Genomic DNA, 18,022 nt, shown 5'->3' with positions numbered 1-18,022 from the left:
CCAACGGATTGAAACTCCTCAGGACTTCAATAAAGTTCTTGACTGACTGATACCTAGAGGAATTACCTGTTCTTCCTTTTGAGAGTGGGTGCCTTGGTCTTGTTCACCTTTTTGTTAGGCAACATGTCTCCCAGTTATTCTTCCTTCCTGATGTAAACCGTCCGTTTATATGAGCGATGTCCGATTCGATATATCAATTGCCATCCAGAAATGATTGCGTCGTCATCTATCAGAGATGTACCAACGGCTCCCTGGTGCTTCTAGAAAGAAGGTATTGAAGGCTTTTACTTTCTAATGGCTCGATGTACTCTGGATTATATTTTCACTACCTCCCGCAAAGAAATTTCTGCTGCACTCATAGACACATTATTTCCTGTTCCCCATTATCGTGTGCCTTACTTGGACTGCTAGTACATAGATGTAGTTAAACGACTCCGTTGAATTGACCCCTCCAAGGACATAACTGCAGAGATTAATGCATCATATTCTGAGTGCAGTAGCGCCACTAGCTGCTCGGATACGCTAACGCCACGCTCTACAGTGCTTCATTTCACCTATAGATCAGAGCCAAGCTGAAACAAATTGAAGCTAGCAGGAACATGTGAAAAACAGGAAGGAGAGCAGAGAAGTAAATGTCTGTTTCTATTTTATGACAGGGGGCGCCACCTCCATAATAAATGCTGTGTTCTTAGCCGTACGAGTTTGCTCCGAACGCATCTGCGAATGTTTATACTTACCAATAGACTGCATGACACAGCACAAGATTACTGCATATTATATTGCGCCAGTCCCGATTCTACACCAGAAAGAACATGCGCCAGCATGACTATGATTGGCTGACACGCTATGACTTGCTGACGATTGGCAGCTGATCTATGAAGCAACACCGAGCTGAAACAATCAAAATGACGACGAGGGTTGAAACTGAAAGGCATGGTAGGAAATGAAAAGAAAAGGTAGGTGTTTCTACTTCGCCACCGTAAACGTCATGTATAGAAAGTAACAGGCTGACATTCATAGCCTACTGTGACCATATGATGTCCTTGAATAACGACTTGGCGCAAGCTGCTGGAAAAAACACACTTACGACTTTTTACTTGGTTGAAATGGTGAAGTGCCGAATACCTTCAGATTCGGCGAGATACCTGTTTTTCATAAAAAAAAAACATTTAGCCGCCCGAGATGAATGAAACAGGGCATTAAGAGCATCCTGCTAACGAATGCACTCATTGCCGAAAATTTCAGACAAAATGATGTAAAAAGGGTGTTTAGACACCCAATACACTCGCGAGGGTATTATTCTACCTAGAGTTCACCCGTCTTCAAATTTGCGACTACGCAATGCGCGCTAAGGATAATTATTGTTAATAGGCTTGTAATTATTCTTAACCACACATGTTTATTAACCATATGAGTGTCAGTTCTCCAATTGAACATCTAGATCTTTTTTTTTGCGCATGTTTTGTCTACCCATTCCAGTAGACCTTCCGAAGAGACTGCATAGCGCAATTTGCCAATTAGGCATTAAGAAAAAAGAAACTAGTGAAAATAAATTGAGAAACAGAGAGATAGAAAGAGAACATAGGGTATTGTGTAGAGAAGTACGGTGTCCAGTAGGAGCAATGCGCAACAAGCACATTTTAATCAACGCCTTAGCGCCATCAGCAGCGAAAGAAAGAAAATTAAATTATGGGGTTTTACGGGCCAAAACCACTTTCTGATTATGAGGCACGCCGTAGCGCAGGGCTCCGGAAATTTCGACGACCTTGGGTTCTTTAACGTGAACCTAAATCAAAGCACAAAGGTGTTTTCGCATTTCGCCCCCATCGAAATGCGGCCACCGTGGCCGGGATTCAATCTCGCGACCTCGTGCTCAGCAGCCCAACACCATAGCCACTGAGCAACCACTGCGGGTGCAGCGAAAGAAAGCAAACATGAGATGGCAGTGAATTAACTGGCGATGAAAAAAAGCCATGACATAATATGAGAGGATGTGATAGCAATCTAAAGCTATGATGGTGTTATATTTAGTATAACATTATAACAAGTCCTTAATTGTTGCGCTACTCTGCCCGAAGAACCCACAGCACCGTCTTACTGCACAATTCTTGGTCGATTCTCCGCAGTATGCCGCGAAATTTTATTTCGTTCTTACCAACCAACAGACGTGGCACAAACATAACGCGAACTCGCTCTTATTCAACCTTTCGGAAAAGGCAAAGGAGTCTATTTTTGGGCAATAAACTCGTTATATGAAAGGTTTCAAGGTAAGCAGGAAAACTCCACCATCAATAAACTAAGGTGCATTCTGTGACGCTCTTGCGCTTCAATAGGAGCTAACATTTTCCAATGAAATTAAGATTAACCTTCTAAAACAGCTAAAATACCCATTCTGATTTGATTGAGGCTGTATGCGAAGATTGTTATGTTCACGAAGGACCGGTGGTTGCTCGCTTGTTCCCAATACGAGGCAACATAGTTTCCACCTTGCAGGGCCCAGTATCCGCCATCACCGAGATACTGCAACCTATTTTCTGATCAGGAAAAACACGATTTCCACAAACTAACTACCAGTAACTACTTGGGGGAAATTTTTAAAATTCAATTAGTAAGTACAAGTAAATTCCCCTATGTTTTCCTTGGTGCCCTTGTTGGTTGGCTTCTCATGACATTATTAATAAAAATCAGGCCCCTCGGTTAACCCCCTTTCTTCTCTTTCTTACATAACGAAGATCTCGAATGCGGCAACCCTGATGCCTTCAGGTAGCATGTGCGAGTATATTTATCAGTTGCCTTCACCCACAAAGACCACGAACTCGTGACGCCTGCGGCAGAAAAAAAAAAGATGTTCCATATCCACCGCCAAGCTTTGTGAGTGGTGGCGCTGGCTAGCACTCCCAAGGTTAGTAGATCAGTTCTAGTAGTAGCACATAAATGCCCAAGAAAGTGCATGGTGTAACCGCGCCGCGGTAGCTCAATTGGTTAGCGCATCGCAACGGGTAATGCGAAGACGTGGGATCGAGTTTTTTCACCACTTTCACTGCCATTAATTAATTCTTTAAATAAATTAGTAGGTACAACTAATTTCCCATAAGCTGTCCTGGGTGTCTTTGTTGGCTTCTCATGATATGATTAATAAAAATCTGGCCCGTCGGTTAACCCCCTTTCTTCTCGTACTTGGGGTAAAGGCACATACTTTGGCGCTGTACAATATTCTGAGTAGCATGGCGTAAGTTGCAGTTGAATAGCAAGTGTGATAAGCAGAACAGCGTATATACATATGATAACGTATATCACCCGCGGCGGGCGCACCTGGCATGTTGCCAAGTTCCTTTCTGCACCGCTGCTTTGGCAACGTGGATATATTTTATCTCATATTTGCACAGTACTCTAAGAACTACCGTTGTAAGCGCCACTCCGATTATTTTAGCTAATTTAATTTTGGCATGGACCAACCAAAGTTAGAAAGCTCAACATTATCATTCAATATTGTCACGTAGTGGCTACGGGAAAGATGGCAGCAAAACTGTGCATGACGAAAAAAGCATTTCATTGGGCGAGCCTGTGCCTCCCAAAACAGGCTGCACCCGAAGGACAACGATAGCGGCGAACACAGTCAGCAATTGTCGAAAATCTCATCAGCGAGTCAAGCGTGTCGGCGTTCATGCATGAGTCGTCGAAGATTCTAGAGTAAATGTTGGTGCCCACGTGTCCCCTAGAAAGTACTACATAATGCGCGCCACTCATAGAACCAGATTACACAAGCTTCGATGACATCACACAACAAATATAACCATCAATAACATTCGAGAAACTGCTGATACATGTATGTACGTTCTGCGCCAAACGAGAATGTTTGACATTTGTAAGCCGGTGAAAAGCGGTCACCGGTGAAAGATAAACAGGTAGACTTGTCAATATCGAGGCACCTGTAGATATTCTCACTGCTCACGAAACTCAGTATTTATTTTCACATTAAGCAGAGGTTTATTTGTCTGTTTGTTGGTACTCCAGTCGTTCGGTCGCTTGGTTGGTTTATATAGCACGGAATTGACACTTAGAGTAGCGCCTCAGAGGTAACTTACGGTCGGCGAAGTAAATATTAAATGACGACGTAAGACTTGTACCTATAAGGTCGACTCACAGTAATCTCTAAAGCACACAGAACTTCTAAAGGCGTAATATATTCAATGGCTACTTTGATTTTGATAAATTGATTATATTTGATCTAACACATTATTTGGCAGCTAGGTGTGTGCCCTCTGATGCTCTGGCTTATAGTGGAAAACGTTTGATGAAAAAAGTAGTGCCAGTGAGCGCACTTGTGTTCTGCGTAATTAAATAATAAATGGCGACATGAAACCAGTGCATATAATGCCGGCTCATGGGCATCTAAAACAAACAGGCCTTTAAATAAGATAGCGTATGATATTGAATGGTCTCCTTAAAGTTATTGAATTCCTTGCACTTGGCTTACTACACTCCTGGACCACTTTTTATGTGCCATTGGGCATGTACTAATTTCCCGGCTTATTCTGTGGAATAGATATGGGTCACTGTGACAAAAGGGGCATAGAATCCAAAATATATTTGCTTAGACAGTAAAACATAATTGTGATAAAAAGCGGCAACTTTCTATTTTTTACTTTGCGAACTTTCTTTCAACTCCTACTGCCCAAGCCTTTAGCGACAATTCAAAAAGACAGCGACGTGACAGAGACACAGGACAGCACTCTCTGTCACGTTCGTGTCTTTTTGAATTGTCGCTAAAGGCTTTGTCATTATGGGTAAACCGTACCAGCTTGCCCAAGAATCAGCCTTGTTGCATTTGTTTCAACGTAGAAAATAGATTTGTTGATTTTAATAATGTTCTTTTTTATGCTGAAAGACAACGTTTTTCTTTATTTTCAAAGGATTCGTTCTCCACAAGGAATTGAGTCGATAAACTTTATTTCGGAGACCAAGCTGTTGATGCCCGAAGGTGGGCGGCCACCATATTCCAGGTAGCCGTGGTCATGTACTGATAGCCTGAACATGTTCACCAGCCGTAGCTGGTACTCAGGTTTGGGCTTTTCAGCGATGCCTCCCACTGGTGTCCGTTGCTGCTTAGATAGGCGTTGTCCGCGGGTCCTTTTTGCCTTCCCAGACCATGTGGTAAAAGGTGTTTGGTGTACTCCATCATTGGTAGTCTCTTTTAAATGTTGAGGGGTACATTGCGTGTAACAGAGTGCCGTGGAGGTAATTGCCCATCTGTAATCCGCGTAGTAGGACGGTTTCTTTTCTGGTAACGTTGATGTGTAGTGGCGGATATTCCCTCCTGTTGTTCTTATAATGTTCTAGAATGTTGTAGTACTTCAATTGCATCATTTCGTCTTGGTCTGATGGTAGACGATGCCCTGGTGGGGTTGACCGGCGTGCATGTTCTCGGGCGGCGGCGTGAGCTGCTTGGCTTCCCACCAAGGATTCGTGCCTCGGGGTCCAGACAATGTACGTTTCAGCGATGTCTTGGTTTTCTACGGTGTTGAATGCGTTCTCCATACGGTAAAGTGAAAAAATATACTTTTTGCGGTACACCTGTCGTTGCAATTCTTCCCTCAGCAAGCATGATACATCACCTACGCTCTAAAAACAGTTGCACCCTTTGAGGTGTATATTTGCCACATAACAATGATCTTCATCTGTCTTGCTTGCGTTTCCTTTCTTGAAAATGCTGCGCTCATCACTTTCCTGTCGAGAATGCGTTAGAAAAAGGAAATGCGGGCAAGAGAGATGACGATTATTGTCATGTAACAAATATACACCCCAAACGGTGCAACTGTTTTTAGAGTGTATGTATTCGTGACATTGCAGCGTCGACCTTTCACTGTGCATGTCCAGCCGATTTTGTGTTTTCGCAATTGTATGCATCGTATTTACTTGTACAGCACTGAATTACCCGCTTCAATAAAGCTTCACCTCACATAGGTTTCAAAACGTGTTTTGCCTAAGCATATAGTTCGGCAGTTGTTTCGCACTATTAGTCGTGCCAAAAAGTTCCATTGCATAGTTCTTTTTTCTTTCATTTTCACATCTCCTGTAGTCCTTGTTTTGGGCATGCTAACCACACGCAGTGGTTATTATGTAATAGGCTTGCATAATGTAACCCGTCATCGTTTTGTTCCAACCCTCTTGAATATCAGACTTCATAAATTAAACACTCCCACACAGTCACTTATCCACGCAGCACGTGCTATTTCATTAGTTGCAGTGTTCGTATTTAGGTGCAGGCGGAGTCCGCATTACGAAATAATAAAAAGAGGTGAATAAACCCAAGGACAGCTGGCACAGCCTCGACATGGTTCAGGGTTTTCAGCGTCAATACATAGAACATCTGTGCCCTGCCTACAATGCCGGGTGAGGACCTTACACGTGATGTACGCTTTTTTGCCTTTTTCTCCTTTTAAAACAGCAGATGGTGTCTGCATTTTGTGTCGAAACACCACACCACATCACAACAGTCCACAGCCTATAGAGTGAATTGCAGAGCATATTCATACAAATCTAGTGTTCCTTTGCCATATGTGGGCCACACGCTCGCGTTAGGCATAGCTTAATAGATACTACCGTAATCTAAGTAAAACCTTAGGTGTATCTGCACAATCGCGTTTGTCTCCGAAAGTAGTCATCAAATGTAATTCATGAGCCTACAAAAAATACATGGATAAGTGCGTATGAATGCAGCAGAACAGCGAATTTCCAGCTGTTCTTTGATATCCGCGTGTGTGCTCGGAATGACTCGCGTTCTCCAAGAGTAGCTTATTTCACTCCTGTTTGTTACTTAAAGCAAGTGCCTTCAAAGTACAGGACACATTCTGCTCCTTCTTTCATTCATATAAGCTCCCTGTGCCAAGCCTAATGTTCATGCAACTCGGAAGTCCTTAAATACGACGCTCTGTGTCCATGTCCTCAATATCTGTGGTGAAGTTCACGATGAAGAAAGATTTTGTATTAAGATGAAAAAGCCCGAACAAGCGGTCGTGTTAGGTCGTGTGTTGGGTGCAATATACGCTAAGAAGTACACGGTATGGCGACCACCAACACAAAAAGTGGCAGTTTCTTCCAAAGTGCGAAGCAATGGCAAGAGCACTTATACCGCTATATTAGGGTCAGTAAATGTCGCTGTATTTCTGATGGTCTCGCAAGCAGTGGGGCATTAAGAAGGCGGCGTAAAAATGTATCAGCATCACTCAGGTGCAAAAATCTGGCTTTATGAGCAGTTGCCCTGCACAGTGCGATGGCAGTTTGCTCCAGTTTTGGCCCAATAAAAACGAGAGATCGGCAGCCCGAGATCAGCTCACAGAAAGGGCCGGATGTGGTCTTTCGTGCCATTGTGGGGCTGTCCAACGATATACGAGTGCAGGGGCTTGGATAACGGCTTTCATGGGACCGACTTTTACGTGCCATCTCTTACGTGATATTTCGCACCACACCACTGCTCATTTTCTTTCTGCGGTTTTTATGAAAATACTCCTTGAAGACATTCCGAAGTGTCATAATGTGCTGCAGCGACTATACGCTTATTTTTCGGCGCAAGCATTCATTTTACTTTCCCATATGAACAACACAATTAAAGAAGGAAATATTTTTTTTGAAAAAATATACGAAGTTGTCACTCAGTTCTCAACAGCACGGTGTCAACGCCAGGAATGTAGCTTTGAAGTTTAAGTAACTGCTACCGCTTATAAAACACATCATGCATCCAACATCGTAAAACCAACAAATAAGTGTTTGTACTTCAGATTTTTGCAGAAACCAGAGTGCATAGTTCACACTAACTCCATCTATATTATGTGTAAAAATACTCACTCAATGTATCTCTCACTCTTCTGCGGCGTTGTTTTCATAGCGCACTAGGCTGAACGCACCATGTGTAAAATTCAGCGTCGAAGCCGCACTCAAAAGGAAAGCGACAAAGTGTCAAAGTTGTATTGCGGTTGTGAAAAACCCGTGAAAAACGTATGGATCTCACGCACTGCCTGAATTGCGAAATCATGCAGTGTATGCAAATACTCGCGTGAGCCCTTTAATAATAGCACATGTGAAGGCGCGGACAATTGTTATTTTCTGTTTTAAATGTACAACCAATAAAAAGGATAACCACATAAAAAAAGATATTTGCGGAAGCTTTTTCAGTCATAGGGGGAAACACCATTCAGAAAACTGGAAATGGGCTTCATTCCTAGCCACTTATGGATTCACTTGTAATTTGTACAGACAGCTCTCGTCATATGTGTAGCATAGGTGTACATTTTATTTGCTTAACATCACGTATGTGACACCCCCGCAGCCGGAAATTTTCTACCGGCCTGTCTTTTCTGACCGTGATTTGGAAGTAATCACAGTCGCGTACCGAACTTCTACCTCGTCCTGTGTTCCTACTCTAAACCAACAAATTATGCTTGCTGCCTGTCATTCAGTGTTAGCTGAAGTCATTTAGCCAGAAACTTCGTACTCAATACCAAAACAGAGCAAGAAAATTTTTACCAGTGCAACATTCATCACTAAAGAATTTAACAATAACTTAATTCTGACGTTATGAGATCGTTTGATGTGAATACTATGTTACGTTAGGTAGACGCCATGTTAACGTCCTGATGATGCTATCTTGACGTCATGCATGCTATTAAGTTGCTTGGGTTGAACAACACACGGGAATGAACTAATCTAACTTTATTCCTTGAACGAAGTGGCTTATCCTCAGTGGTTCACACTAGAGCACATCGATGCCTGCGACGGCTATCATCGCACTCTGAAAATTGAGATGCTGGTGGTCTCTGGGAGCAGGTATATATAGTTTTAGGCAGGGGTACATGTATTGGCATTTCAGAAACGTAATGCTTGACATTTAACTGGTCTACGACCTTTGCAAGGGCATGATAATTTGCACCTCCCCATGGAGACTTTCGTAAATACCCTCTAGCGTGGCATTAGACTATACGAACACTGTCTGTGACGCATATATCAGTGCAACTAACTGATTTCTCTGCAAATTACTCCACGATCACGCTAAAAATATTTTTAGTGCGAACGCGCTACAATACAGGTTGTTCTCTCTCCGTGCCGCTCTTTCCAATGGTACGCGTATGTCCTTTTCTTCCCCACATGCGAGTACGAGAGCTGTAAAAGAGAAACTTCTGTGTGTCTACTCTGCGAGACATCGACTCGAAATCCGGAAGAAGACAAATACGGCAGTTTCACATGCTATAACCTAGCTGGTTTACTCGATTTGGCTATACTTGCTGAACCAGTTTACGCGGATGTCGTGTGCCGTGCCGCGCGAGTTGATGTCGTGAGGGTGCTGCGCTAAACTTAAGCTTGAACATCGAATAAACCCCCTGCAAATCTAGGAATAAAGGGCGGCGATGGACGAGGTATGGATGCCACCGGTGCCCCACGAATGAAGCTAATTTCACTAATGGCACCTTGGACTGGTCAAACCAATCATCTGGTTAGAAGCGGCTGGGTCCTCAGCTGCTGGAGACAGAGCGTCTCAACCGAACACGTTTCAGCATTTCATAGCGACGCTGCCTTGCGAAAGCGCTAGGAACAGGATCAAATGTGCTATATACTACAACGCCGTCGTTGTACATTTCTAAATTACATAAAAAAAACTTATTCTCAATGCACCAACAAGAATTTGAACATCTCGTTGCTTTAAATTTGTGGCACAGGTTACTGTGATGATCGCTTCCTGTGATAGCAAGTAAAAAGCGCAAATTCGAATCAACGAGGGCTATCCAGATGCTGCCATGTTGTTATGCTGTCGCTGTAGCCGGTGCTAAAGCGGACAGCGTGTGATTATGCCTTGGCCCGATCTCACGGCCGATTAGACGGAACGGTCAGCGCACAGTCGACGAAACAGTCATCGAGCTCTCACTTGGTGCCGATCACGCGGAAGGAATCAGGCGAACACTCTGTCAGGGCTCCTTTTTTGTTGCAACGTAACTGCTTGTTGGCCTATTTGGTGCTTGCTAAAAGACATGTTTTTTTGCCGCAATTGAACACTCACAAAAGGAAGACACAGAAAGACAACACGGGCGGCACTTCCAACTGATTTATTTTGGGCTATGTTTGTTTTGGGCTTTATGTGCCTTCCTTTTGTGAGTGCTCAATTGCGGCAAAAAATCATGTCTTTTAGTGCTCCTTTTCAACCAGCTAAGCATGAAGCCGCTTATAAGAGCGCTCTCGAGTGCTAGAAAACGACCAGCCAAAGATAACATTCGGTTTTTTAATGGCACTCGAAAATGTTGATGACGTTAATGACAGTTGATGATGCGAATACTCAGGCTAAAACCTAGCAAAACGAGTAACAGCGCTGGACGGCGGGACGTGTGTGAGACAGACGAAGCGTTGATTTTCGTCATTCTCAGTCGCGTCCAGTTGTACAGCGCTGTTACTCATTTTCTTCAGACAAGCCCAAGTTAGCACGTTATTGCTAGAACCCAATGCTCTGGCACATGCTACAAAAATATTGTGTTGACTTTACCACAGACACAAATTGCCCGAACAGGTTTTCGACGGCTAAAAGTGGATACAAAACGCTTAACCAGAGATCGCGACGGAAGCGATAAATAGAGCGCCCTGCCACCAGAGTCCTTTTCTCACATCTTCCAAACATGGCGACCCGTGTTTCACTCGGGAGCCACGGCAGTTAACACCCGACTTCATCTGTCAATGAAATTTACCCACGGCCTTTCTGCTATAGGCGTACACGGCTCGTGGCCAGGCCTAAGCGTCCCTGTTAGAAGTTGCCGTCGCAACAAAGGCAATTAGATCATTGTTGTTCTCGGTAAATCACGTACAAGTGCCGCACCAGGATGACCTTGCGTCTTCCGCAGAGGTAATCATGGACCAACTTTAAAAGAATATTGTCCCGTTTTATTAACTGTGAAGTACCAGACACTAAGAAAACTGTCAGTCATGAATTTAATGCTTTATTGGGCGATCGTATGCCTAGAAAAACAAGTAACACTACAAGTACGACCACAGTGGCGAGCGCAGTCGTCGGCCATCGAAACCTGACGTCATGTCCGTCGGCTTCTCATACATGATTTATCGTACATTCCCGCATAATCACTAGCGCTCGCGTATGTTCCACAATGTACATCAGCGTTCGTTATGCGTCCACAATTTGATTGGGCAAACTTCTTCCGTTATAGAATCGGGGAGAACATCCGGGTATGTTCCCATACGTGTAGGCGCGTATCGCACCGAGTGATGACATGGTGAACGTGGTTGGCCGGTGAAGAGTGATGACCGGGGAAAGCAAACAAAAAAAGCAAAAAGAACAAGACACACGTATTAATGTCCAGCGTAAATCGTCACTTGTCGCAGTGGCATCATTCCGTGAACTATTTGTATGCGAAAGACAGACGAGCGGTTACCGCTTTTGGTTGAGGGACTGTATGGTGCGCGGGTGTACGCATGTGTGAGCTCTTCTATTTATATATATGGCTGTTTGAATGCAATAAACTTGTAGTCGGGAGTCAGCGCTCGTCTTTCGTCTCTCTTCTTTGTCCGTGTTTGAAGTGCCGGCTGTAAGTAATAATAGTGCTTTGGTGATTTCGTTATTCACTAACGCTGCGCTATAATGTGAACTAAAAACAAAGAAGTCATTCGAAAGTTGTTAGCAAGCTTTAATTCCTTTCACTAAAGTGAAAGTCTATCCTCCCACGACAAGAACTGTGTACGGATTTCACTGAAAGTAAACATACCCCCCCCCCCCTCCCCTTCAATGGAATCACAGGTATTTCAAAAGCGTAGGATGCACCTTTATATGACGAGTATGTGAATAAACTGGGAGACACGCTGCTAAGCTGCTCTGGTGAGTTGTAGCAGCTCTGCAAAATGTGTATTCCGCGCTATCTTTCTTCAGCGACTATTATAGCGCAAACTATAGCGTGAATCAGTTTAGCTAGTTCGTGCGCAGAACTCGAGGCATTCTGCATAGCGTGCCTTATTTGAAGCTCGTATCTGCTGGCGCAGTAAAAAACTGCCTATCGCTGCAGAAGCATATCTTGCTTTCCTTTCCACTTTTTGATGCATCACCTTATGCACGCCTCACCTCCTCCCTTCCTCTCGTGTAGGAGAGACACACCGTTTTCATTGCGAGAAGTGACGGCAGTGCCTCGCACATTTATCTCCACGTATCAGTTTCACAGCGTGCACAAGAGATCTTGTGCGTAGCCACTTTCGACACTTTAGCCTTGCATTTATACTGACGAACAACCCTCCGAGGCTGACGTAGGAGCCGTCTTGATGGAAGCACTGCGCCAGCGCTCGTTTGCCTTTTTTTGATAGTCTCAAAAGCGTTGTTCAAAAGCGTCGCTGTAGCGGGTGGCAAGCAGCTGTTGATTTCCGGTCGTGCAGTCTTCGCATCTTTCCTCGAGCGCAGTGCCTGACGGAAGCTCGTCGACCCCAGTCCGCGCAAGGACGGTTCTTTCCCGCTGTAAAACGCATTCGCAAGGTGCGACAGTTCTATTGAGAGCATCGTGGCAGGTAAATCGATCAATTTTTTCTCACTCTTTGTGTCACTCGTGATGCTGTATTATTAGAAAATCGTGAATAAAACCGCGTTCATAAAGGGCTTGCGTTATACTTCGAAATTCTTTGTAAAATTAGCACATTCATGGTCTTTAGAAACACGATGTGACAAGTGGCAAGCAGAGCATGCATACATCCGTAGTGTATGGTGCCTTAGCTCCAGCTAGCGCTTTGCCATCTCTAATGCACATATTATGGCTTTCCTAAGTGTTTAAGCTTTAAAAATTATTTGTGAAAAACAACACCAACCGGTTTAGGTCAATTACCATCTTTCGCTTATGAACGTATTTTTTTAAGTCCTACACATTATTCGTTCATTATAATTTAGGCAGTGTGGTGATTTCTATTTCTCTATCTGCAAACTGGCGGCATTATGGAAATTCATTTCAAGTGGTTACACCTTGCAAAACGACCGGCTACAATTCGTAAATTGCGATATGTCCCGTAAGGTAACTAATCCAAATAATAATTGTGAATTTTTGTTCATTAGTTCAATATGTGTTTCGATTTCTCCTGCAAGTAATTTCAACCTCTCTGAAAAATCCAACTCAAGGACTATAATTATGTGATCTGCAACAAGCTATTCTTAAATATTCCATAGAAATTAAACATGATCACCTTGTACGTATATGCAAAAGAGAAATAAAATGAAACATGGGGGTGGGCATGAAATAGTTGAAAACAAGTCACTTAACTATTGAAGTAGTAAAAAAAAAGAATAAGGACAGTATATCAAACAACTTTTCACCACCCTTTCAGAAAGACGAGGACCCTTTCACCTAACAGTGGGTCTTCTACGCTGAGTATAACCGCGGAACTCCTATCCAAATACCTTCAAGTCGCGCGACACGGTTACCAAACGTGTCTAAGGGTTCACTATTTGTTTTTCATAAAATACGAGCGCATTTGAATGTGAATAGATAAAAGTGAATGTGAAATACTTCAAAAGAGAGATGCTACTTTTTTCCCTTGTAATACGACATTTATTTCTGTAAAAATAATGACGCTGCAGGCGTCATTACGGCTCGCACCGCGCATTCAAATGCCTAAAGGCTAACACCATCCACGCTGTTCAGTCAGCACTACTCTGCTTCATGCCATTTCACTTCATCGCCCCCCATTGAGCTGCCCCGAGCGCAGACGTTAAGCGCATTCGGCGGTTAACAAAGGCTCGAGTGGCAACCGCAGCACAGCCGCCGCTTGGCGGGCTGCACCCTGGGTGGAGCGACTACCCCTCGCCCCAATCCGCTTTCCCTAATGACGCCACTGGACGTACAGCTTGTGTAAGCTGTTTCATTTCACGTGCCGTGAAAATTGCACAAAAATTGTCGCGGTGTAAGCAGTTCGCTTGAACACAAGACCGTAAGTTTGACCCTTTTATGCACGCGTGGATTTCCGACCTGCGCTAGGTGTGCTTCCCAAATACATGTTTCTATTGGTAGGTCGAGTAAACCGAATTTAAACACGCCGCGAATAGCAGCGATATGCTTCGTTTACATTAAGGTTCACAGCATTAGAAGCGTATGGCAGTATTTACAGGAAAGAATTCGTTGCATTTTCTCGTTCTTTTTCTCCTGCGAAACAATATCTAGATGAAATGATATACTGAGAGCCATTGCGAATTCTGGCTGTAAAAAAAATATGAGCAATGCGTAATATGTAGTGCGGGCCAACACAAGTCATGCCGTCACAAAGTGCGAATAAATATAACCACCTTTAGTCAACAACAGGTACACCTAGTTACAGTGAAGCACACCCCTTACTTGCAGCGCAGTTTTGCTGAGCTCGCTGAAATTCCTGGTTTAATAGACGCTATCATGAAAGAGGCAGTGAAGAGCAGTTTAGATAACGCACCAAATTATTCACTGGCAGTCTCCTCAAATCACAAATAAGTATTCGGAAGGAATTCGAATGCTACGATAATTACAAGTGAAAGTAATGTCCCGAATAAAGTACACTGTGCAAACAAGGGAAAGAACTACTTTTCGACTATGAGCAGCAAATTAACGAAAAAAACCAGTCAAAAACACAAAGTACAAAAGGAGAGGTTCACACCACAACGACTGGACTATCAACGGAGTTGATAGTCCAGTCGTTGTGGTGTGAACCTCTCCTCTTGTCCTTTGTGTTTTTGACTGGTTTTTTTCGTTCAAGTATGTACCAACTGTCCAGATTTCAACCCTTCTGCAGAGCAGCAAATGCTCAAGGCAGTAATATTTCTTTTCAAGGTTATGCGAGTATATGAAGCCAAAGAGTTTCTCATTAAATATACATAGCAGAGAAAAATCTTGCGCTGGTGCCTTGGCGTAACCAACGTTATTGATGGGCAGCACAAGTACATGCGATTGCCAAAACTTCCATTTTGTGCCTTAGAACAACCTTGAATATTTTAATATTAACGTTCCCGAAGCTCATTTTTTGTCTCAAGTACAGCAAGATTGCTTTATGATCTCTCTCAATTTCCAACTTTCGATGGTTTTAAAATTATAAGCAATTACCCACAGTCTATTGTACTGATCCATTAGCTAATTTATTGAAAAGCACAAGCGTAAGTGTCCTAATTCAATTGTGCAGTGAAATTGATGATGTGAAACTAATGAAGTGTAAATGTATAACATATATAACTTCTCTAAAGAATCACATGACGACATTACTGGACATGCTTATTCAAAACGAAAAACAAAAAGAACGGTATCAGTGTGCTCTCTAAATGAATCCACGCTAACTTGAACAATGATGGCCGTAGTACTCACGATTTACGACAGACTAGTGGAGCGTTTGGCAGCGCTACATTTCCCATCAGTAAACTTCTGTGCGGGCATTGTGTGAGCTCACCTCACAGATAGTCTTAAATTGTTCATCTTTATGTGCGGGCTCCTCCACATCTTTGAAAGCATCAGCTTTCTTTGGCTCTTCTTCTCCCTTTCTAGTTTCTCAGTGCATGGCCATTTATGGAGAACACGGGACATGATATATCACTAAATATCGCTATAAATAAATAAAATAAAATAAATAAAGATATAAGCACAGAAACACCACCGCAGCACATTTCATAGTTAAACCCCGTGCACAGCCTTTTGGGGAAATGCTCGGATTTCAGTTTTGAATCATAGAGTTGCTTAGTCTCACAGAATGCTTCTGTTCACAGGTATACCAAACCACCAAACGCCGAGGTATCGATTATCTCAGCGATATGCCGGATACCGTGGAAATCGCCAAAGAGTCATCGGAATCAAAAAGTGAACATGTGTACACCAACGGCGCGTTCGTATTCGATCCCCTTCATATTGGGAACAATGTTTTCAAAAAACCTGGCCCAGACCACATTGAATCAAGCCACGCCTCGATGCCAACCAAAAGCCTGTGGACGGTTATTCGCCACAGCAGATGGATGCTGCCGTTGGTGTACACTCACATCTGGCTGTCAGCAGCGTTCTCACTGATGCAACCATATTTTCCGCCCTTGGTAAGTATCATTCTAATGAAAACTCCGTCTGTTTCATTGCAATGCATTATGAAAGTTCATTACATTGGGGGAGCCTAAGGATGTTATACAGGTATAGCTTAGCAATTTAATACATTCCTATGGGCAAATCTGGCGCGCCATTTTTAAACATCATCGTTCTGTTCGCTGTGGAAGGCAAGGTGACATGCGAAGTCAGTGGAAAACAAAGAACACGCAACAAGTGAAGCGAAGACTGTCAACTAAGTTTTATTGAAAGACAAAGAAATTATATGCATAACCGCCATTAGCAGCTGGAGTTTACATGAGAACGAAAAACAGAAAAAAAAATGAAGAACGAAGGAGAAAAGACGAATGAAAAAAATTGGCTCGCCATCCCGACCCTGCGAAAGTGGAAGTCCAGCGAAGCTGTTGAAAGCCACCACTACAAGTACAGGGGGGGCATGCAGTTATTTATTGCTTTAGAGTGCTGGTAGTAATGGTAATTTAGAGTAATGAGAGCATTGATCACTTTGACAGCACGCCGCTACTCATAGCAGTGCTGCAACAACGTTGAAATCAGTTGCTAGACTGGTTCTTTTACATTACGAACCCTAGGGACGTCACTCTCCACGTCGCAAGCTGCCGTCGTCGCGGCAGCTTGCCCAACAGTAAGCTTGACCGGGTAACGTATGCGGGGAACGCGACGTGCTCAGGATTGTTATCGGGAGCGCCTTATCATCAATTGTGTGGTTAGGATGATTGTTTTGTGCTTGTTCGTTATTGAAAGGTAAGTTGTTCTGTATGCTGTATGCGCGATTTCAAAGAATGAATGCACTATTCGCTTCACTTTGCCGACTGTTAGAAGACTTTGCCTTACGTGGCTACGAGCCACTGCTCCTGGCCCCACCCTGCCACCGGTATGGGCCCACGCTTCTGATGATGGACCCTGACATGAAAAATGCCCACCAGCTAAAGGTTAACAGCTTCACTGTAAAAACTCCGCCTCCATTTCACCTTGCGAAAGTGCACGTACAGCGAAGCTGCTGCCGATGTTAAGCAAGCTACACCACCCATAACGACCTCAGCCATGCACACTTCCACGTGCGCGAAACCTGTGGCATACATCCTCATTCTTCTAGGCCCTTCGTCAAGCACAAGTGCATTAGTGAACTAAAAGAAAGTTTAAAAGTAAATTGCGACTGAAAATGCGTAAATTACGACTTACACACATGCTGCTGACATGATAGCTTCGGATTGTTATACGGACATACGAGAAAAACATGAATCTGTTACGCGGGACCTGAAAGACTAAACCCTTTCCCAGCTGCCGTTGGAGGTCTGTCTTACTGGCCACGGCCGCTAGGTGGCAATACCGTTAGCACACAATACATCCTCATTCCTGTAGGCCCTCGACCTAGTGCAAGTGCATTATTTAACTAGCTGAATTTCTCAAAGTAAAATGCGTCAGAAAATTCGTAAACAACAATTTACACAGAACCTGTAGACATGATAGCATAGGATTATAATTCGGATGTACGAAAAAACATAATTCTGTTACGCGGAAACCCAAACAGAAAGCCTTCCAGCTGTAATTTGTTTTCGGGTGAGCAGCCAACGAAAAATCACGACCAACTAGAGGCTAACAGCTTCGCTGTAAAATCTGGTCCTGACACGCGTCTCACCTAAATCAAATGGAAGTAATACTCTCTTAGCAGTTGTGTTTGAAGATCAGAGATTGACACTGACGGCTCACTCCGAAGGATTCTGCACCAGCCGCAACGATAGAAAATGCTTTCCTGATCTCTCTGCTCACTTTAGTCTCGCTTCTGAGCTGAACCTCCGTACTGTCAGAAAACGTCGCGTCACATTCTTCTTTTTTAGAGCGCCGCTCTTAGGTGCCGGCTCCCGCAGCGAACGTCGGCGTTGTCCGCGGAACCGAGCGAACGAGTACCGTGAAAGTTGAAAGAAGAGAGCGCAAAAAGGAAAGCGGAGGAG

At 43.6% G+C, this 18,022-nt stretch overlaps 1 protein-coding gene and 1 long non-coding RNA gene across 7 annotated transcripts in view; one reads left to right on the top strand and one right to left on the bottom strand.

The window, feature by feature from the left end:
• LOC135916647 (uncharacterized) overlaps nucleotides 1–18,022 on the bottom strand; it is a 465,480-nt gene that overhangs the window by 14,957 nt on the left and 432,501 nt on the right. The window lies entirely within an intron of this gene.
• The window catches only part of LOC135916660 (MFS-type transporter SLC18B1-like), a 51,751-nt gene continuing 45,841 nt past the window's right edge, over nucleotides 12,113–18,022 (top strand). Inside the window, exons 1-2 of the mRNA XM_065450102.2 lie at nucleotides 12,113–12,537; nucleotides 15,731–16,048. Coding sequence (XP_065306174.2) covers nucleotides 15,776–16,048 — 273 coding nt within the window. The 5' untranslated portion in view covers nucleotides 12,113–12,537; nucleotides 15,731–15,775. The remainder of the gene's footprint in view (nucleotides 12,538–15,730; nucleotides 16,049–18,022) is intronic.

This window comes from Dermacentor albipictus, chromosome 5, assembly GCF_038994185.2.
Source record: "Dermacentor albipictus isolate Rhodes 1998 colony chromosome 5, USDA_Dalb.pri_finalv2, whole genome shotgun sequence".
Lineage (NCBI taxonomy): Eukaryota > Metazoa > Arthropoda > Arachnida > Ixodida > Ixodidae > Dermacentor > Dermacentor albipictus.
This window is presented reverse-complemented; position numbering and strand designations above follow the sequence as displayed.